The sequence below is a fragment of the Rattus norvegicus genome, chromosome 3 (genome assembly GCF_036323735.1).
Source record: "Rattus norvegicus strain BN/NHsdMcwi chromosome 3, GRCr8, whole genome shotgun sequence".
Classification (NCBI taxonomy): domain Eukaryota; kingdom Metazoa; phylum Chordata; class Mammalia; order Rodentia; family Muridae; genus Rattus; species Rattus norvegicus.
In genome coordinates, this window is record NC_086021.1 from 32411748 (window position 1) to 32432609 (window position 20862).

Below are 20862 nucleotides of genomic sequence, written 5' to 3' on the forward strand. Positions count from 1 at the left end.
GGACCTAGGGAATCCGAAACTGTCTTCTGGCCTCCTCAGGTATCAGGCACACACATGCACACACTCATACACATCAAATATTAATTAAAGAAGGAGCACGCAGGGTCAGGAGGCAGGTATAATTCTGCACTGGCTCTGCAGTGCTGGGGTTACCGACTGCATTCTCCCTGCGTCTCTTACAGGCTTGACTGTTGTACTGATGGATGCTCAGATTCCTTGTTAGGACATAATGAAGAGGCTGCTGGTCACAATGGTGAGACCAGGACCTCCAGACCTGGTGGCACCCGGGCCAGCTGTGGAGGTAGAGTCACTGGAGGCAGCAGCAGCAGCAGCAGTGAGCTTTCCACTCCAGAGAAACCCCCGAACCAGAGGTTCAGCAGCCGGTGGGAGCCCACCATGGGTGAGCCCTCCAGCAGCATCCCCACCACTGTTGGCTCACTTCCCAGTTCCAAAAGCTTCTTGGGCATGAAGACCCGGGAGCTGTTCCGTAATAAGAGTGAGAGCCAGTGTGATGAGGATGGCATGACCATGAGTAGCTTTTCTGAGACCCTGAAGACAGAACTGGGCAAAGACTCGGCGGGCATGGAAAACAAGACTCCCCCAAGTCTAGACGCCCCACACCCATCTTCCCCAAGCTCAGACAGTATGGGGCAGCTCCATATCATGGACTACAATGAGACTCATCACGAACACAGCTGAAGAGGGTCTGTCAGTGTTAATTTGCGTCTTTGTCGGCACAGAACAGAAGGTGTGAATGCACAGTGTAGGCTTCTCTGTTTCCAGGGTCTGAGCAGCTGCTTGTGTGGTGGGAATGGGACAGAGGTCCTTTTGACAGAGGGTAGAATGTGGGATGATGGTTTTTGGGTCTGGCATTGAGACGCTTCCCTTCACCTCACCCCAGCCTCTTTCCTCTACCCAGCAGTATGTACTAATTGAGGGCCTGTGCTTCATTTTCTTCCACCAAATGGTTATGTCATTTGAACCTGTGCAATATGAGGCCAGATTTCATCTTTGGGTCCAACATACCACTCTGCTCTCCTGAGGTTCAGACAGCTGGGTGGCTCTTGGGTAGACCAGGCAGTTAGTGGCACTGCAGGTAAGTCCAGTTTTGTCCCTGCCGGGGGGACATAACGTACAAAGTTATCTTAGCAGGAGCATTCCCACTGCTTTTTGGTTCTGAAGTTTAGCATCTAAGCCACAGTTCTAGAGAAAATGGCTCGCTCACCTCTGCCTTTTCTTGGCAGCTCTGACATGCTTCCTAGAAGGTTCTGTGAGAATACCAGCTGCTTTGATAATGCAGTTGGCACTGTGGAGGCCGCACTGCCTTACCTCTCTAGAAAGCCCTTACCCCTCTGCCCCACTACCTCTTATTGATTTGGTATTTGCTTGAATGCTGGCACCGTGCTGCCTGTTGGGTGGGTGTATAGGTGGTCGACCTGCAGTCTGCAGACAGCGGGGAGTGGTCACTAGGAGGGGCAACTAGGATTCCCAGGCTCGTGTGCCTCTGGCTGGCCATGGCTCCACCCTTCAGCCTGTTTGCCTCCCCTCGGGTCCAGCTGCTTTGTGATTTTGCAGCAGACAGACTGGGAAGAAGTCAGCTCCTTGGGGCTTATGTGATGATGGCTCTCGGGCTGAGGGATCGCCTCACAGTGCTAGGTTCTCACAGCTTTTACACCAATTCCAACTCACAGGAAAGACTCTCTGGAGCTTCATATCAAACACTTCTGTTAGGAACAGCAGAGCAATTCAGAGTCTGATAAAGGCTGGTGGCCTATATCACTGCCTGCCCTCATGCTCAGGAGAGGTGACATCGGTCACAGTCAGAGCACAATGGTGGCAGAGCCCAAACTCAACCAGTGCTCCTGAAATAAATGCTGGAAGTGTAAGAGTTGTTGCCTGATATTCTGGCCCAGTCAAGGAGGGACTTGGGAAGGAGCCATGAGCTTGGATTTCTTGTTTCTATTCTGTCTGATGTACAAAGAAAAGGGTTTAGTTACGACAAAGCTAAAACAAAACTAAACTAATGGTACGACTCTTACTGCATGTGAAAGTTTCCGGCCTGAGGGTAAAAGCCTTTCTCAAGTGTGGCAGTAAATGTCCTAGCATCCCTAAGAGACAAGACTTCATGTCACCATGGCAGCGCTTTCTGGAGACCTGTCAGGGCCATGTCTCTGCCATAGCTGACACAGCCAGCTCACAGGAAGGATGCCACTGACCACTCTCAGACCAGCAGAGGGCAGCTATCGCCTCTGCACACTTGGAGTGTGGGTGTCAGCTGGCGTGCTTCTCATGTAGCTCTGCCCAAAGCAAAGCTAAAGCCCGATATCCTCTCCCCCAGTCCATTGTAGAAATGGCAGATTAACAGATCTCGCAGGTTAATGGTAAACAGTTTCCAAGAGTTACCACCTCCACCACCAAGATCTGCCAGAGAACAAAATATTGAGAAAGAAAACAGACTGTACAGGTGATGGTGTTTAGGGAGAAGAGGCAGCAGCACGGTGAGGTGAGCTAATGTGTAGGCCGCCATCTCCATAGATTTCACTTGGGCCCTCCGCACTTTCTCCAGCCTGTTCCCACGCCCAGTGGCAGAGCCTGAACATCCTGTGTGGCTTGAGTTCTAGAAGGCTGTTAAGACTTTTTTCATCCAAAAGGGTTGGAGGACTGTGACCCAGAGTCATCTTTAAGGAGCTAAAGATTGGCTCCTTCAAAGGACTCCAGGATCAGTGTGTGGTTGGGTGGCTTCCATTTTAGAGAGCAGTGACAGATGATCTGGGAGTCAGTGGGTCACCTGGTATTCCCAGAGGCATGAGCAAAGCTTCTGAGAAGCAGCTGAGTTCTGGGCCAAGGCATTAGAGCAGGAGGTGTCATGGGCAGCCTTGTGTGTGTGTGTGTGTGTGTGTGTGTGTGTGTGTGTGTGAGTGTGGGGGTCGAATGGCCTTCATCCTCTAATCACTTAGAACATGTGCTGTGCTTGCTGATGGGCCCCAGGGAGACTGGAGGCTGTGTCTCATGTAGTCCAGAATCTGTTAGAAGCAGCCCTACAGTGCCACGGTAGTGGAAGAGGTCAGTGCCCGGGAGAGGAGCTCTGTACATATCTAGAGAACATCCCTCCCTGAAGCCTAAGCACGGGGTTTGGGAACAAGAGCAGTATGGCAGTGAGAATGAGGAGACAGGGGGAATCTCTGGAGTCACAGCATAGGTACCAGGGCTGAATGCTGAGCTCAGTAGCTTTTCTGACCCTTCGGAGAAAAGGCCTGCTCTTCTGGACTAAGTTGCAGAAGGGTCCAGCTGTGAGACATGGTTAGCAGGGAGTGGCTTCTGAGAAGGCAAACTCATGACCCAGGAGAAGTCTGGTGACTACTGGTGGTTTAAAAAGCAGACAAAAATCTCCCCACCCCATGCTGCTGCAGCTAGGAACCAAGCATCTCCCAGGACGGTGGTGGCACTATAGGTGACAAGCTGTAGACTCAGGGCCACTTGCAGAATCTCTGAGCTCTAGTGCTCAAAGGAGAATGAGAATTAGTAGTCAAGGATAAATGGACCTGAGACCTGGCCACAGAGCTCAGGCTGGGAGTAAGCTTAGAAAGCAAGGAAGGCGTGACAACCGAAGTGCAGTGTGACCAGCCAGCAGGAAACTACCACCTAAAGAACTACGCCAGAAAGAACTAAGGAGCAAACAGCCATACCATATAGGAAGGTAGGAGCAGTGGGGGTGGGAGACCCTGGACAAGCTGGTAGCCGTGTGGGCATTGCACAGGCTCAGTTTGGGCTGCAGCATGTGCAGTCTGCCTCAGCCAGAGGCCAGTGGCCCTGCAGACTGGGACCGAATCTGCTGCACCTTTGCTCCAGGCCCATACTGTAAATCACTGCTGTGTGCACTGGAAAGCAAACCTCAGTGTGAGGTGTCTGTGTCCCTGTGAACATCCAGAGGTCTGGTTTGTACCTCCGGCCTCCAGTTGGCTGCAGAGTCGCTGATTGTCTTGGGATTAGCCTGTGTAGATGTAGAAAGGGGGCGGAAGACAGGTCCCTGGGTTGCTGCGTCCAGTCTTGTTCTCATTCAGCTTTCCAGTCTGTGAGTCCCCGGTATGTTCAGGAGAGCAGCGCGTCCATCTCTGGTATCACCCTGAGTTTTAAATGCTGTATAGAAAGGCAGCAACAGCTACAACAGAAATTGCACCCTGACCACTTTTGATCTTAGAATGAAATTAATTGGGGTCTCAGAAGTGTTCCCCCTTCCCAGGGCTCCCGCATTATCCACGTCTGGATAAGTAGGCAGCCTGAGCCACTGGAGTCCGAGGGCGCTGGGCTGACCCTCTTCCTGCCTCAGCCCACACAGTGTTGAAGGGAGAAGAGGACACGATGCTGTCTGTCAGCTCCCTGGCACATCGCAGGCAGGCAGGCATTTTTTGCACTAGGAAGTTCAGTGTCACCCTTCTTGAGACTGGACCACAAACACATTATGGAGGAGCAGGTTTTGCCAAGACATAACTTAGTTTTATAATCAATCATGGATGAACCATATATGGCTAACTTGGAGTTTAAGGGGGGGGGGGTTCCCATCAGTGAAAACAAATCAAAAATTTAAAAAACTTTTTAGTTCAATGGAAGTCACTTCTCAAAAGGTTTAAACTTTCCCACTGTGATCTTAAAAGCATGTCAAACACTCTGAATCAGATGCCATAAGTATGGGCTGCAGGAGAACATGGTACAGTCTCAGTGAATGGAATCAAAGGTTTGCTGTCCTTAGAATGTTCGAAAATGTCAAGGCAGTTGCTTGTGTTTAACTGTGAACAAATAAAGATTTATTGTTTTGCACTCCGCAGTGTTGAGATGGAGTGACTTTGTGCTGGCCTTGGGGGCTTGTGGGTAAAGTGAGATGGTCTAGGCACTGCAATCAGTTTGGGATGGACAGGGGTGGACGGTTAATAGCAGGTACTGGACTTGGGCTGGAGAACAGATAATTCATCTGTCTTAAACTCATGGCCCGACATAAAAGCAATGTGTGGAAGAAGGCCACCTCCAACAACATGGCTACCCTAGTCTGCATCCCAAGTCCTTCTGACGGAACCCAGCAGACGCTTACCTGATCCTGGCCAGCTGTGTTTGTAATACGCCACCACCACCATCTGCTTGCCTGGTACCCTGCCCTTCAGGTATTGGGCAGAGATAAGAGATAACCTTTACATAATTTTGAGATTTCTCCACCATCTAGTCCTACCACTCAGCAAAGGCCTTAGCAGGCAGAAACGGTACAAACTGCATGGCAACGCCTCAAGCAGGACATGTCTGGAATTAACTGCACTGCCCAGCTTAACAGCAGCAGACAGTGGTGGCAGTTTTTTGCTTGTCTAAATAGGTCTCTTGTCTGAATAAGTCTCTTGCCAGACAGTTCACCCTTGGAGAAAGAAGGCTGCAGGCTGGCTTCAGTAGCCTGAGCCTCCCAGAGGCAGCCCATTCTGAAGGGAAGTGCTTGGCTTGGCTGCAGAGGCCTCTGGTGCTGATCGGAAGGGCCCTTTGCCTGTGTGACCACTACCCAATGTCCTCTGATGTCTTACAAGTACAGGGTTTTTGTCGGGTAAATCCCAGGAAACCAAGCCAGGCAGAGAAGTGGCAGAACATTTTATTCTTGAATGTCTCCCCCCGAGGAAGCAACAGTACAGAAGCTAAGTCGTCCCCTGTGAAGGGAAAAATCAACAGTCAGACCTCACACGTGTCAAGCTGAGACACCAGGAGTATACATACATCTTACAGTGTGGGTAGACTAGACTGCGATCAAGACCAGGCTGCTGTCTCGCTCAAGAGATACAAAACAATTCTTCTGACTTCTGCCATGGTCTCCCTCTCTCAGCTACAAGAGAGAGCATATATCCCTTATTTTGGTCCAGAGAACTGAACACAAGTGAGCTCAGCCTTCTGATCCCCCCGCACACCGGTTCATGAGAGACCTCCAGCTCATCCAGTTTGCCCTTGTGGAGACAGAGCTAAGCGGCCCCCACCAGCTGGCATTCTACAGAGCCAGAGGCCACAGTGTAGGCAAGAGGCCTGGGCATCAGCACATCCTCCTTCCTCTGGGACATACCCTGCCAACACCATGCTGTTTGGGCAGCTCCATGAGAGGGGATCCTTTCATCAACACGGAGGTCAAGAGGCGGACATTTTAGAAGTGAAGAGCAAGAGAGAGATTCTCAATAGTGTATTGGCCCCCAGTGAGAATATGACCAGTGGAAGCCAAGTACATTGACATCAGTTACAGTTTCCCACCAGGCGGCCTCCAGGGAGGTTTCAGGGAGGCTTTGTTCTTCGAACTAGGTTTGAGGCTCTCTTTTGCAAGCTGCCTATACTTGTGTTTTCCTAACCACTTCTGGGTAACCGTGGTCTGGGCAGGGCTGGTGGCGGCTGGTGCTGGAGTTGCCAGGTTACCCAGGATCTCACTCACATGCTGCAGCACTTTGCGAGGCAGCTTCTCGGAATGAGCGATCCACTCTTTCATTAGGTCCAGGACTATGGGGATGAGGCTGACCACACCTCCATAGTGGTTCCTGGCCTCATCACAGCTGAGGTGGTTCACCACATCATGCGGGTACCTGCAGGACAGTGAGCAGGCGGTGAGACCTACTGAGGGGACTCGACTGCATGGACTAGAGGTGTAAGAACCAGGCACACAAACTCAGGCTCAGTCTTCATGGTTCTGATTCAGAAAGTTCAAGGCCAAGAGCCCTAGGTACTTGTGGTATGGATGACAAGAGCTGTCAACCACCAAGACCAGGTGCTGGAGAACCCTGCTACCTTTGTAAAATGCTGGCTACTACCTCAAACCCTTCTCACCCTAACATCTTAAGAGCCCATGGAAATGGGATTCCTGGCACTCCCGATTCCTCAGTGTCACAAAGGACTCCCAGGAGATAAAAACTGCACTGTCCCTTCTGTAGTCAACTTCTCCCTAGTCTAGAGTTCTAAGTCCTAGGAGACATTTTTGATTCCTCCTGTGTCTGTGACCCAGTTTAGGTCAGTTTGATTAAGTCAGTGACTCCAGTAGGTAATTGGGGCCTAAGACTTGTATGAACCTATGTCAGCGAGGTAGAGCGGGCTCATAGGTCCCTGTCCTCTCAGCAGAGACTCTGCCCTGTGACGGACTTACTTTGCTCTGAGGATGCTCAAGTCATTGCTCTGGCTAACCAGGGTTTTGCATTTCTCGAGAAGGCTGTTGGTGACAGGGGTGCCGGAGTGCAAGGCCTCAAAGTGCTGGCACAGTTTGTTGAGCTCCGAGCAGATGTCCATGAACATGAGCAGAATCCGCCGGTCGGTGGAGTTATTGCAGTAATGTTCCATGTAGCTCTGCACCTGCAGAGGCCATCATGTCAGGAGCTAGAGAGACAGAGGACACTGCCCCAGGCTTTCCGTGACCATGGACTTGATGCTGACACAAAGCATTTGAATGACAAAGCATTTGTCATGGTATACAGCTAATGCCTGTGTTCCAAGCACCATTACAAAACCATACTTGCTTAAGTCTAACCTCCCTTTCTCATCACCCAAGTCCTCCACACTAGGTAGGGACTTTTCCTGACTTCATTTAATACACTTCCTAAATGCTAGAGGTCCGGACAAGTGAAAAGGACCTGCTTGGGTGCCATCAGAAGTAGCCTGACTGACTTGCCTCCTCACACAGTCCCTGGGCTCCACCACCCTGCTCACCCAAACCACTGAGGAGGAGAAGGAGCAAGAAACCTTTGGGCTGGTTGTACTACACTCTAGAGTTAGAAAAAAGGTCTGCTACAGACCTGACTGGGAAGATGACTATCCGCAGGCCAATGCCGTGTGCTCTCTACCCCAATCCAGATTCAGAGACCAACTACTGTGTGTGTGTGTGTGTGTGTGTGTGTGTGTGTGTGTGTGTGTGTGTGTGTACTCGATTGGTGGGAAGTAGTACAAGTTCATACCATACCTAGAAGAGCAAGTACTCCTGAAGACCCGCCATGTGGCTACGTAGGTAGCATGGGGTTCTCGCCTAAAGGAGCCACACAACCTGTCGAGAACACTAATTCTCTGATCTGCTTTTCCACTTGCTTCCTTGGCTGGGATAGGGACCCCTTATGGGTCTTTTGCCAGTTGCTTGGGATCACCCGGGGACTTGGCACAGGCCAGGTGAGCTGAGTGGTCTCATTTGAGGGAGGGGCTGCCTCAGCTGCAGGACCGAGGGATGGTTTGATCACTTCACAGCCAGCTGGACTCTCTAGAGTAACGAAAGGGGCCCGGCTACTTCCCCCACCCTCCAAACTGTCCGTCTAGACAGGGCTGTTGTTTTTTAGTGATCTGAAGGGACCCCTCCCAAGCCTGAAAGAGGCAGGGGTTTCCAACAGCTCACCTGTCCAGGCACCTGGGGCGGGGCTGCTTCACAGTGTGACCACAACACAGTGGCATCCTTGGCTTCCCTGGGTGTTCAAGAACCACCCCTTCTGGGCCTGTGGTGGGAAGCCCCTCCATGCGGGTGCTTGGGTATACTTGGGCCACTATTAGAGTCTGAAAACCTGCCCCATGCCTTTGGAAGGCTGAGCTGTTGGGGAAGTGTAAGCGACTGCCTTTTCAGTAGTTCAGGGGCATAAGCATGGAAAAGTGGACCATGGGGATGGCTAAGTAGCTGTAGATGCTGGCTGTGGGAATGGATTTCCCTCATGTCAGCATTTTTCACATAAAACACAAAGTATTTACAAAATTTAGAAAAAGAACATTGAAGAGAGCCTTGGGCAAAGGTCACTTGTTTTCCCTGGTCTCCTGAGTACTCAGAGCCTGAACCACACCCATCTCCAGCCCCTTTTAAGTCCTACAGGGGAGCTTGACTCCTTGGTGGTAGCCTCAAAATTTTAGTTCTAGGGTCTAGCCTGTGTATGTGTTCTTAGCTGCCCTGCGGGCTGGGGCCCCTAACATCCAGGAAGGCCTCCACCCCCTACCCGCCACTGAGTGAACTTGGACAATAGCTCCCCCTAAAAGAAATGGGTTAATAAAAGTCTGCAAAGCTTCTACCAGTGAGCTGGGCCAGTTGCCAGTTCATGGCAGAATCTATTGAGAAGGACCAGTACCTACCACTCATTGACAAATCCACGCTGCTCAGTCCAGGTGTAGCAGGTGACACCAGACACTGAGTGCTTAGTGAGTCACTGGCTCAAGGCTCAGGGTGGCAGGCGGATAGGCCCAAGCTGTCTGAGTCTCGAGCCCTACTTTAATCACTGTTATGTGCCTGATAGGTGGGGATAACCAAGGGACTCTCTTCGTCAGGTAGAATCCGAGTCTGCATTCCAACTCACACACACCTGTTCTCTCTCGGGCTCCACTGTTCATATCTCAGGTGGAGGCGAGGCTGGGGAGAAGACACGCAAACACACAGGCACGCACGCACGCACGCAGGCACGCACGCACACATTTGCCGGGCATCACCTGCTCGATACTGGAGATGGGCCGGATTTTGTCGTGGGCATTCTCCCGGCAGTGCTCCAGAGCAGCAATGAAGGTGAACTGTTGCTGCTGAAAGAGTTTGTACTTCTGCTCGATGCTGCGGAGGGACTCTTTCACCTCATTCATTGTTGCTGTTAGGTCCCACAGGACAGGAAGGGTCTGTTGGGAGGAGAGGAGAGCCTTGAAGCCCGAGAGGCCAGATTCTCCATCAGCTTTGGACGGGAGCATACTCCCAAGCTTTGTGTCCCTACTTTGTGGAAAAGGAAGCAGGGCCTGGAAGCGACATGCTTGTTCTAGGTCCTTCAAGCTGTCCGCCACAGCACTAAGTCTGACCCTTATCTATTTACCCTCCCAGGACACAGTCTGCCATGAGTTATGGCTTCCTTCACCCGGGAACAGCTTCTGTGGTCCTCCGTGTCTCCAGATCACAGGGTATACCTGCATACACATCACACCGTCTTGAGTGTGTGTGTACAGAGCATCCGGGACCTCTCTGTGCAGAACACAGGGAATCAAAGACATGCCACAAGACCCCCAAACCAGCAACATAGCAGTTTTTAAAAAGTGTCTAATACACTGAAGTTGCTGAAAGTCTGGGGATTCTTCCTGTGAGAAAACCAGGATAAAGAAAGAGTTAGCACTTGGCTGTTCTGAGTGACTCTCCCCCTCTTTTCTCTCCCTCTCTCCCCATCTCTCTCTCTCTCTCTCTCTCTCTCTCTCTCTCTCTCTCTCTCTCTCTCTCTCTCTCTCTGTCTCCCCCTGTCTCCCCCCTCCCCCCACCTCAGGTTTTCAGGTTTCCAGGGTGAGTATGGGTATAGACTCTTCTCCTGTCTTATGCTAATTACCTATTCCCTGCATCACCTGACTAGTAAAGCCATCTGTAGGAGGTGCATTGATGTGATGCTGGGTGTCCTCAAGCACTGAGAATCCGCCCCCTGAGCAGACATGGCAGGGGTGCCCTACTCCATGCTGTCACTGACCTCTGCAAAATGCTTATAGTCTCTAGGAAATGTCAGTGCTGGAAGGGACCTCAGCCCCTATCCTGTAACTTCCAGAAGGTATTTGGAGACCTAGAGTTAAGGGAGACCCAGTGAATTTGTGCCATCGATCCCAAGGTCCCAGGCTTCCCAACATCTAAACAGCATCTTCACTACCCACCACCCCTCCATGGGTACACACAGAGCCCAGGCTCCAGCATGCCAGCCTGCATCACATGATCCAAGGCCATTCCAAGATGCCTGAAGTAGAAGGGGCCAGACATGCCAGGAAAAGCATAAGGAAGGCACATTAAAGAAAGTATATCGGTGGCTTCCTAATGGGGACACTGAAAGTGGGAATCCACCTCTGTGTCAAAGTAAATGGTAGCCAGAGAATGTAAGAACTGAGAAGAGACCAGACATGGCCTCTATGGATGCTGGTCTGCACATCAGAGAGCTTGGAGAGGACTACAGGAGACCCTGTACAGACCCAGGGTTGTTCCAAACAGCACTGTGCTAAACCAAGCGAGGGCCTTATATACTTAACAGAACGTGCACCACGTCTGCCAACAGCTGGGTGTAGCTGCAGCCCTGGTTGGCTTGGTGCAGGTCAGCCCCCTGGAGCCAGGGTAGGCTGCCCCTCCCTCCTTCCCTCTCCAGCCTTCCTGTACTTAGCCTTCTGCCTGCCGTGCACACAGGGTGAGGATGAGGTAGGGATTCTTGTTATTGGGCATTTGCCATGCCCTTGGCATCTTCCTCACAGGGCAGAACTGCTCACTTGGACACAGTGGTTTTCTCTTGTTCCTCCCCTGAATTCTGACACGCCAGGGAGGGTTGAAGGTGAAGGGTTAAGGAAGACAAAATTTAAGGGTTGGGTGCCAAAAAAAAAACAAAAAAACAAAAAAACAAAACAAAACAAAAAAAAACAAACAAAAAAAAAACTTCAGCATCCATTCAAGAGAGTAAAGAAATACTTAAAAAAAAAAAGTCCACAAGAGCAAAATGACAGAATTTTAGAGAATTACTGTGCCTTCCCCTACCTACCAGAGCCTGTGGCAAAAATCTGAGTAAGAAAAATCTGTAATAATGTTTGTCTTTATTAAGTGTTGATAGCTTATTCTATTTTTGGTTGTGAGCCTAGCCTTTAACGGCTGAGCCATCTCTCCAGCCCTGATAGCTTATTCTAAGTGGATTTTTTGCCACTCATTTTGAATTTTGAACAATAGTGCATTGATGTATCTATTTTGACTGTTGAGATCCATTCAGAGACCAGTGTTCTGCCTTGCTCTAGCTTGAGGCCTACAAATGACTCAAGCCGTAACCTAGGAAAGTCTAAGATGCCCAGTGCTGGGTCTCCAGGGAGACAGGGAATGTGCCTTGCTGGCCCGGCCTCTGCCGATGCTGCTCAGTGCTGTGGTTGGTGCTATCATCGCAGCCATTGTGTAACTACCAGTCCCAGGTACAGATCCCCTTATCCTGTTCAACCCTGACTACTGACCTCAGATGACAATAGTCTGAGCATGTCCCCTGACACACAGGAAGAGGCAGCAATAGCCACCCGAGTCTTGGGGTGGGCATACCCTGAGGTGACAGCTGCGAAGAAGGTGGAGACCTCAGAGCCCAGAGCTATGTTTACCCAGCATCCAGGCAATGAGGAATACCTCAAAGGAGTGTTAAGTGACTCAAGAGAAGCAGGGGCTGCTCAGAGTTTCTCTCTCTTGATGGACGGGCTGAACCCCAAGCTTGAAAAGAAGGGGAGCAGGTGGGTGGAGTACTCAGGACAAGGGACCCCTGGTCAAACCAGTTACTCAGAACTGCTGAAGGCATCTAAGGCAGGGGTGGGGACAGCACATTCACCCTTCCTGCCCTGTGCCTCATGTAGTTGGGTGCTAGGCTCGACAGTAATGGACAAGGTATGTGAGGCCCTGCCTTGGATGAACTCTACTGCATTGGAGGCGGTCAAGGCAGAGCTCAGAGAAGGCAGGGATGGATACACAAAAAACAAAGCCATGCAGTCAACCAGAGGAGCATCTACAGGGCAGATGCTTGCAGACATCTGCAAGACACTGGTTTGATGATGGAGTTAGAAGAGCCTTTCACTCTACGGTGTTCTAGGGACGACTTGGGCATGCAGCATCTCAATCCCTGGCCATAGCTCAGGACAAGGAACCACAATAACCACAAAGGATGACCTGAGGGTGAAGCTAAAACCACAAGGTAGTGGGCCAGCTAAGATTTGTCACTTCCCTGTTTGGTTCAGTGTGGCTCTCTGATTAGACTCTCTCTCTCTCTTATATCCCTTAGAGACAAGATGACAGACATCAGGGTGGCTGTGGCTGCTGGGGAACAGGTGGATGGCTCTAGCAAGGATCTGAAAAGTTACCCAGCCACTTCTGGGGTCCTCCACTAGCTGGGCTCGGGACCTCACTTCCACTCCTATCCCAGAGCAATGAGAAGTAGCATTCACAGGGTTCACTGCAGTGGGCTCAGCCCATCCTCTGGGCTCCCAGGTTCTCCAAGGAAGCCGTGCTAACTGGCTTGCTGCGCCCCATGAGCTCCCTAGAGCAAACCTGACTCAGTTCTTGATCCTAGCAACTTGTGACATGAACATGTCAGGGATGTCACAAAAGGGGATGTAACTAGCTATCCAAAGTGATTGGCCCCTGACCACAGGCCTCTGCAGCCAAATTAGAGTAGATGAAAGACCCAGAAGCAAGCTCCGTTCTCTCTGGGGGGAGAAGGCAGGGAAAGGTGATTACCCCATAGGTTTGAGGCTTTAATTGATTTGTATTTTTCCAGGCTGCTCAAGAAGATTAGATCATGGTATGAAAAGCGCCTAGGGCTTAAAATAAATGAGGAGAGACGAAAGCCACTTCAAAAATGTCCAGGAAGCACATGAACCCCCCAGTGCAAGCTGCAGGCTTCTTTGTTGAGGAGGCCTTATCTTTGCTTCCCCAGCTGACAAGTCTACCAAGGCCTGAGGCCTCTGAGGAAGCAGGTCATGGGGATGCAGGGCTGCACGCTGCCGGCTTTATATGGGCAGGTGTCATAATCCCAGGTCAGGACTCCAGCTTCTAGCCTTGAGGCTCCCTCTGATTTCATTCTCAGCCCCTGGGCAAGGCTTTTCCCCTTTGCTAGGCCTCAGTCTCTGTTTTTTATAAAAGGAGGGAGTTTGGATGGAAACTCTTCACACTCTTGAAAGCTTCCTCTCTGCCCAGCGCTGGTGAGGAAAGAGATCCAGAAAGGGGAAATGACTTGCCCAAAGTCACCCAGCTAACTCCTCTGGCCTGTCTTAATCTGCCGTGTCTTGTCTGTATTCCGAGTAGAAAGGTTTTCATTGGACTGACACTGCCTGGTGCTATGGCCCCAGGAGCTCCTGAAAGCCCAACTTGGTACTTGGCCCATGTAAACAAACTGTAGGGGCTGCAGTGACTCAGCTCTGAGCACTTGCTGCGCTCCCAGAAGACCTGGGTTTAGTTCTCAGCACTAGATCTATATCGGCTCGCTGCCCGCAACTCCAGCTTCAGGGTTCCAAACTCCCTTTCCAGCCTCGGCTCTTCCTCTGTCCCACCGGTATACACATAAATAAATAAAAATAAAACTTGTGAGACAGGAGCTCCTGTTGTCTAAAGTGACTGAGGTGAGGTTAAGTAAGATCAGTCTAACAGTTAAGTGAGATTTATCACTATGTGCCCACACTGTCCACTTCCTATAGGCCAGTTACTTAGGTTAGTCGTGGGAGGAATGTTTAAGTTGTTCCCCATTGCTCAGGGTAGAAACTAGGCCCGCCCACGGCAAATTTGTCAAACTCACAACATCTAGACACAAGTTGGGCTGTGGCTGTCCCTGTAGGTTGTGCGCACCTCCCTCTGGGTTAGTACACAATGCCTTCTCCACGCTGCCTGCCACCCTTGTCCCTTCCACAGCAACGTGCAGCTCTCCTCCCTCTAGGTCAGGAAACCGCCACCTCTTTCTCCCTGACTCCCCTAGTGTTTTCCACCCAGTTCATGGACGGCGCCGCAGCCCCCTTTACCCTGGTTTGACTTGGACTGGCCTTCGCCTCACAGACTGCCCAGAAGCTTGCAGTGCCTCCGTGGGTGTGTGGGCCCCCGGAGGGCGAGAAAGCCCTCCTAAGGTCTCAGGAAATGGGCGTGGGCGGGGTCGAGGCCATAGAGACCAGGAGGGCTTGGCCGATTGTGACCACAGGTGCTATGGCAATCCGGTCACATGGCTCGGCTGGCGGCCCAAACCAGGAGATCCGCCCAGTTCCCCCCAAACTCCCGGGACTTGGGCGCATATGACTTTTGTTCCTTTAGACACCGGTCCCACGTCTACCCCAGCGTCTTTCGTTTAAAATAGGGAAACTAAGATCCAGGAAGCAGGGTCAGCTTCTAGCACCCAGATCCACACAATGGCTACACCAGAAGCTGGGCTTGTTTCTGTGATCCAATCCCTCTCAGGTCCCCACCTCCTCGCCCCCCTGGAGACGTTCACACAGGGCGGCTCCTCGGGACGTCTTTGAATCTCTGCTCTGTGCCCTCTCCCGGCGTCCTAGAGCCATTGCGCAGTGGTCCCACAGGCGTTCTGGGGTTTTGTGTTGTAGCCCGACCGGTGCTCCTCTGCCCTGGAGAAGGAGAACCTGCTGCAGGTCAGGAACACGGTGTATGGAACCCGGGACCAGGACTCGCCACAGCAGAGGCGCTCACCGATGACGCATAGATTGGCGTCCTAGCAACGCCGTTACTAAGGAGCGGCTCGTTGTCCGAAACATGGATGCTACCTCGGCCCCGCACCGCATCCCCCCAGAAATGCCTCAGTACGGGGAAGACTACCACATCTTCGAGATGATGCAGGTGACCAGGCACCTGAGGATAGATAGGGTGTACAGCTACCGGGCCGGGCCGGCAGAACAGTCTAGGGGAATCCATTTCTTCAGTTTCCCTACCTGTGAAATCCCGCAGTAGTCTCCAGGGCCTCCTCTAGAATTGTGTGGGAAACCACCTCAGCAGGTTCCCGAGGCCTGAGTCTTAACTGAGATGGGCCCTCGAAGCCCTAACAAGCTAGGTTCACCCACCTCACCCTAAGATCAGTTAAAGAGATAAGTAACGGTTAAAAAAAATCAGAGCAAGATTTATTCCTTGTGTCCACAACAGGAGGAGGAACACACACAAGAAGTCCGGTGATCTGCCCCCCGGGTGTAGTTTTGGGGTCCGGAATGAGGATTATGAGGTGCATAACTAAGCAAGCCTTGTTAAGTGTGGTCCCACACATCACTGACCCATATTTGTCTCCGCTCCACTCCCTCCTGCAAAGTGGTCTGACCAGTTGTAGGAACTCTGTGGAGTGTCTTCCCTGGAGACCAGCTCCTTCTCCTGGAGTCCTGGGTAATTCCAGTTCGCAGGAACCATGGCCTCAGCTGTCAGCCAAAGGGACACATGTTTTGTCTCACGGGGGTGTCTTTGACCCTGTTAGGACAAGTAGACGACTGTTTAAATTTTAGATGGCATTCCTTTTCCAGGTGGTCCCCCAAAGGGCAGCAGTATTTTCTACATAGCCTCCATCCTCAGAACTGAGCTTTTGAAAGCCCTCCTCTCTCATCCCTTATTGTATCTCCTACCCTGTCCTGGTTCCCAGCCAACTGTGGCCTTTGGCCAAACCAGATCCCCTCCTAGGTGTGATCCAGCTTTCGACTTGTGCTCTCCAGAGGTGAAAATGTCTTGTAGGGGCTAGACAGATGCGCTCTTTACCACTCGATGGTTCTGAGAGCCACAGGTATGTTTTTTCTTTCTTTCTTTCTTTTTTTTTTTTTTCGGAGCTGGGGATCGAACCCAGGGCCTTGCGCTTGCTAGGCAAGCGCTCTACCACTGAGCTAAATCCCCAACCCCGGCCATAGGTATTTTTAGATTTTACACACACACACACACACACACACACACACACAGAGAGAAAGAGAGAGAGAGAGAGAGAGAGAGAGAGAGAGAGAGAGAGGGAGGGAGGGAGGGAGAGAGAGAGAGAGAGAGAGAGAGAGAGAGAGAGAGAGAGAGAGAAGCAAATCTGGAGTCACAAGAAGAGAGATTCATGATTCTGGTCTGTTTTCTAGTTCAGTCGGTGGGGCAATAACCAAGAATACTTTATCTTATTATCACTTTATTTTCAAATAATCTTAGGCTTGGGAAGTTATAAAAATTGTGTTGATCTCTTGTCTCTTGTCTACCCTTGGGTCATGTAGCCTGGGCCTTCTCAAAGCCAGGAGGCAGAAGTGGGTCCAGTACCTGAGCCCGCACTGCAGGCTCCTCTTGGATCTCCTCCCCTTTCACCTGCTCTCGGGTTTCTGTGTGCAGCTCTATGAAATTTTATCAGATGTCTGTGGTTTATGGGAGTCACAGATCCACTGCTGTTTATCCATCTTAACACTGTCCTCAGAGTTCAGTTCACTGTCGCAGACTCGGATGCTTTTTGTCTTGTCCTGAGAAATACTCTTGGCCTTACCAAAGTCTGGAGCGTGCAGATGTGATATCTGTGGAGCCTCTTAGTCAAGAAGTGAACACCAGAGCGTCTAAGCACAGAGTTAGCCCAGCTGTGCCACTGAACGAAGGGTAGGGGGCTGTGGAAAGAGAGCTGAATCCCCGAGAAGGGAAGGGACTTGCTGATGAGATCTAGAGTCTGAACAGGACTCCCCATTGGTGCTATTGACTACTGTGCACCTCTAGGCCTCTTCCTACCTCCCCTGCAGCCACACTCCTGTCAGCTTTCCCGTTCTCTGGTGTGCCACTCTGAAAATTGCTTCCTCTGATGTGTTTTGTTTGCTCAGTTGGGTTAAATGGCCAGAATAGCCAGGACTATTTAAATATTTGGCTGATAAGTATTCTGTCCCACTGTGGAAAGACTCAGCCACTAGTAATGGCTTCATTTCCCAACTAACATCTGCACTGGGCACCTCCTGTAATTGTGCAGACAGGGAGGACCACAGAACCCATGGAGTGGTTGAGCAGGAATAAGATGAGGCAGAGAACACAGGTGTACACATGCAGGCCTGTGCAGGAGCAGAGGGCATCGGGGGTTTACCTGGTGCACTGAGATCTGATGACCAAGAAGCCAGGTCAAGGAGCGAGAGGCCCTCTAGGCAGAAGGCCAGCATTCACTGAGGTGCTGCAACAGGACAGCCATGCTGAACCACAGGAAGGCTGTGTGGGAAACACGAAGGAAGAAGAGGTGGGGGACCTGGCTGCTTGAGCTTCCTCAGGCCCCTGACACCAGCAGATGTCCCAACAGGTGGTCCCCATGGCAACCAGGGGCCCTGCAGGTGTTAATCCCTTGAAATTTGTTTGGGCCCACAGAGCATGCTGGAGCAGCTCCTGATTCACCAGCCAGAGGACCCCATCAGCTTCATGATCAGTCACCTTCGCAGGAACAACGATAATGGTAGGCACTCACTCCCATGAGGAGTAGCTGCTGCCCCCTCAGCGACCCTACCCCATCCTGACCACGGCCCAGAGCCCTCTGTCCTGTCTGTGTCTAAATGGGGATCAGAACAGGAGAGGGAGGGGAGGTACTTTGACAAGTTGCAGTTAATTAATTGGAGAACGCCTTGGTTTTCTTTTTGAGCCTAACTAATAAAAATTCTTTTGCCAGGCTATTAAAATGCAAATCCCAGAATGGCCCATGTAATCAATTATTAATGCTTCCGCCTGCCCTCGTTGATGTCGCCTGTTGGGTTTAAACTCTCTGATCACTCCACTTGTCAGGTGAAGTTTGGTTTCTGGTCTACCTAGACAGGCGAACACTTGGAGTTTTCCAAGGGTCTCATTATCGGCACCTGCTAATGAGTTGCCAATCTCTCCAAATCTCGGCCAAAGGCAGGCTGCTAGACCCCAGGCTCGAGTGCAGAACTGGGAAGAGGAAGGCCCTCCAATAAGCAGGTCCCCTCCCTGCATCCCAGGGTTTAGATTTGCCAAGCCAAGAGAAGACCTTTCTGCCCTGGGCGAGCCACTGAGGGATCTGGTGTCTTGGTTGGTTCTTTAGCAGTTCTGAGGGAGCTTTATCTTACCAGTGAAGTTAGCTTTCAAGGATTGACATGCCCCTTGGTGAAACTGGACTGCATATAGTCAGAAATGATGCTAAATTGTCTAAGAAAAATTAGGTTTGGGTTTAAGCTGGGGGTGGTGACACACACCTTTGATCCCAGCACACGGGAGACAGAGGCAAGTGGATCCCTAAGTTCGAGGCCAGCCTGGTCTATGAAGTCTACCCAGGACTGCCAGGGCTACACAGAGCAAACCTATTTTGAAAAACCAAAACCAAAACAAACAAAAAGAGTTAGGTTCAAAAAAGGTCGAGAGAGGAGGGCTGGAGAGATAGCTCAGCAGTTAAGAGCTACACAACGTGGGGGCTCGAGTTCGAATTCCGACGTCCCCATAACAAACTGGGTATTCGACAAACGCCTGTACCTTTAGCTCTAGGGGTCCAATGCCCTCTTCTGGCCTTGGCATGAGCACAGTCACAGACACACACTCTGCACAGCTAGAATCAATCTTGGGATGCTTAAACTAGAACTGTTAGCTCGGCCCAGCCCTGCGTGGGTGGCGCCATTCTCACACTGGGTGAAAGCAGAGAAAGCCAGCTGAGCACAAGCAGGTGGGTTCTCCCTGCTCTTGACTGTGAACGTAATGTGTCTGGCTGTGTGAGCTTCCGGCTTGACTTCCCTTCAGCAATGAACTGTAGCCTGGAACTCTAAGCTCTACTAACTATCTCTTATAGTCTTTATGATTTAGCAACACAAATTAAACTAGAAGAAATCTTGAATTTTTTTTTATAAGGCAGAGAGAGCAGGCTTCGTGCCTGCAGATACAGCCAGCTCACCACACCTTGGTGGTCGTCAGGATGAGGGTCCTTTTTTATCCCAAGTCCAGCTTGTGGACCTCATACAGTTCTAAGGGAGCCCCAAGGCTCTTTCAGGGCAGAGGTGGTCGAGTCTAGGTACCCCAGCACTCAGCTGAGATTGAGACCACAGAGTGAGTGGAAATAGCCCTGACAGGAGGGAGTTGGAGAAGTCTGTCTCCTAGAGTTCCATCTGCTTTTTCCAACCTTACCTATCCTTCCCCCGACAATTAATTCCCTCTGCCTCGTCCCTGGTTGACTGGCGGCTATGCTGTGCTGAAGGGAGCTTCTGCACTGGCCCTGTCTGCTGCTGACATGAATGTCCTGCCTGGGCGCGTGTGCCTCTCAGGTGAAGTGGAAACTTCTTGGAGAGTTAGTTGTGTTGGATGGAAATTGGCCGTTTATAGGTTAGCAGGCAGCGACAGCTCGATCTATTCATAAACACCTCACGATGCACCAGCAGTCCAATTCAGTAGAGTGGGACAGCAGTAGCAGTAACAGGACCCAGCAAGTAGAGACGGCCGGGCCTCAGCCTCAGCCAAGACAACAGGAGGGACCAGCAGGAACACCAGGAGAAGTTCTAGGTTGTGCCTCTCTCAGGGAAGTGAAGATCAGCAAAGATGAGAGACCCACAAGTGTTGCACAGCTAGCTGTACCAGCAACCTAAGCTCTGTCTGTGTCACTCTATGGAGTCCTATTTATACCCTCCAAACATCACGTGTCCTCTACGTGCCTTGCCTCAGCAGGACTCTTGCCTCAGCACGTGCATCCAATCAACCTGAGTCTGCAAAGTCCCGAAAAATGTAGCTCAACTATGCAATGCAAGGTGGACCAATACCTGTGTGTCATTATCAAAGAATCCTTCATCACGTGTCCTCTCATGTGCTTGCTTTAGTAGAACGTCCTTTCACTTGTGTCTGCTTCAGCTAAATGTTCCTTCAGCTAAACCATGTTCACTTCAGGAAAGCACTCCTTCATGTGTTTGCCCAGGCAACGCAACATCCAACTGACTTCCCAAAGAACCCTTAAGTTTCTACTCCATTTAGGGAATATGTCTTAGGATTTATTTTCATTATTTGTGTATGAGTGTTTCACCTATTTGTATGAATTCACCATATACACGCAGTACCCATGGAGGTGCACATGGCTGTGAGCCACCATGTGGGTATTAGACACTGAGCCCAGGTCCTCTGCGATAGCAGCCAGTGCTCTTAATGACTGAGCTCTCAGTCTAAACTCCCACTGTGTGTGTGTGTGTGTGTGTGTGTGTGTGTGTGTGTGTGTGTGTGTGTGCAGGGGTAGAGGGGGGTGGGGTGGGGTGTGTTGAGCCAATGGCCCGAGGCTTCTGTAAACCTCGGCCTGGAATAAGAGGCTGCAACCTGAGGCTGCTTCTGCCTTCTCTCTCAGTCTCAGTACTGCTGTGCTGGCTGCAGATCAGCACTTCAGCATCCAATGCCTTGCAGCAGCTTGCTAAAGTCTCTACACCACCATTCTGGGCTGGCCACCTCCTCTCTGTGTGACAGTTTGTGGCCACCTACTACACATTTCCAGGCTGCGA

At 51.1% G+C, this 20862-nt stretch overlaps 3 protein-coding genes across 30 annotated transcripts in view; 2 read left to right on the plus strand and 1 right to left on the minus strand.

Annotated features, from left to right (window-relative positions):
* Positions 1 to 4818, plus strand: part of Tsc1 (TSC complex subunit 1) — a 49132-nt gene extending 44314 nt beyond the window's left edge. For 16 of the 17 annotated variants that reach the window (XM_006233844.4, XM_063284474.1, XM_063284467.1 and 13 more), the window contains one exon: positions 183 to 4818. In XM_006233844.4, the coding sequence (XP_006233906.1) occupies positions 183 to 699 (517 nt within the window). In that variant the 3' untranslated portion in view covers positions 700 to 4818. 17 annotated transcript variants of the gene reach the window in all.
* A 784-nt stretch (positions 4819 to 5602) lies between these two features.
* On the minus strand, positions 5603 to 15029 carry Spaca9 (sperm acrosome associated 9). Of its 6 annotated transcripts, none has more exons than XM_006233766.4 (5): positions 14896 to 15029; positions 9433 to 9609; positions 7139 to 7341; positions 6437 to 6584; positions 5603 to 5675 (listed from the first exon to the last, which is right to left on the minus strand). In XM_006233766.4, exons 1-5 carry the CDS (start codon positions 14986 to 14988, stop codon positions 5664 to 5666), a joined length of 633 nt encoding a protein of 210 aa, XP_006233828.1. In that variant the 5' UTR covers positions 14989 to 15029; the 3' UTR covers positions 5603 to 5663. The 6 variants fall into 6 exon arrangements, with proteins under 6 accessions (XP_006233828.1, NP_859045.2, XP_063139552.1 ...); NM_181694.3 differs by lacking the exon at positions 14896 to 15029 and adding an exon at positions 14461 to 14530; XM_063283482.1 differs by lacking the exon at positions 14896 to 15029 and adding an exon at positions 12811 to 12994.
* Positions 15030 to 15144: 115 nt separating this feature from the next.
* Positions 15145 to 20862, plus strand: part of Ak8 (adenylate kinase 8) — a 115541-nt gene continuing 109823 nt past the window's right edge. For 2 of the 7 annotated variants that reach the window (XM_039105221.2, XM_039105222.2), the window contains exons 1-2: positions 15148 to 15280; positions 17765 to 17849. In XM_039105221.2, coding sequence (XP_038961149.1) covers positions 15197 to 15280; positions 17765 to 17849 — 169 coding nt within the window. In that variant the 5' untranslated portion in view covers positions 15148 to 15196. Of the gene's footprint in view, positions 15281 to 15580; positions 15657 to 16061; positions 16200 to 17764; positions 17850 to 20862 lie in introns of all 7 variants that reach the window. The other 5 variants (XM_017591827.3, XM_017591826.3, XM_006233794.5 and 2 more) reach the window with 5 other exon arrangements.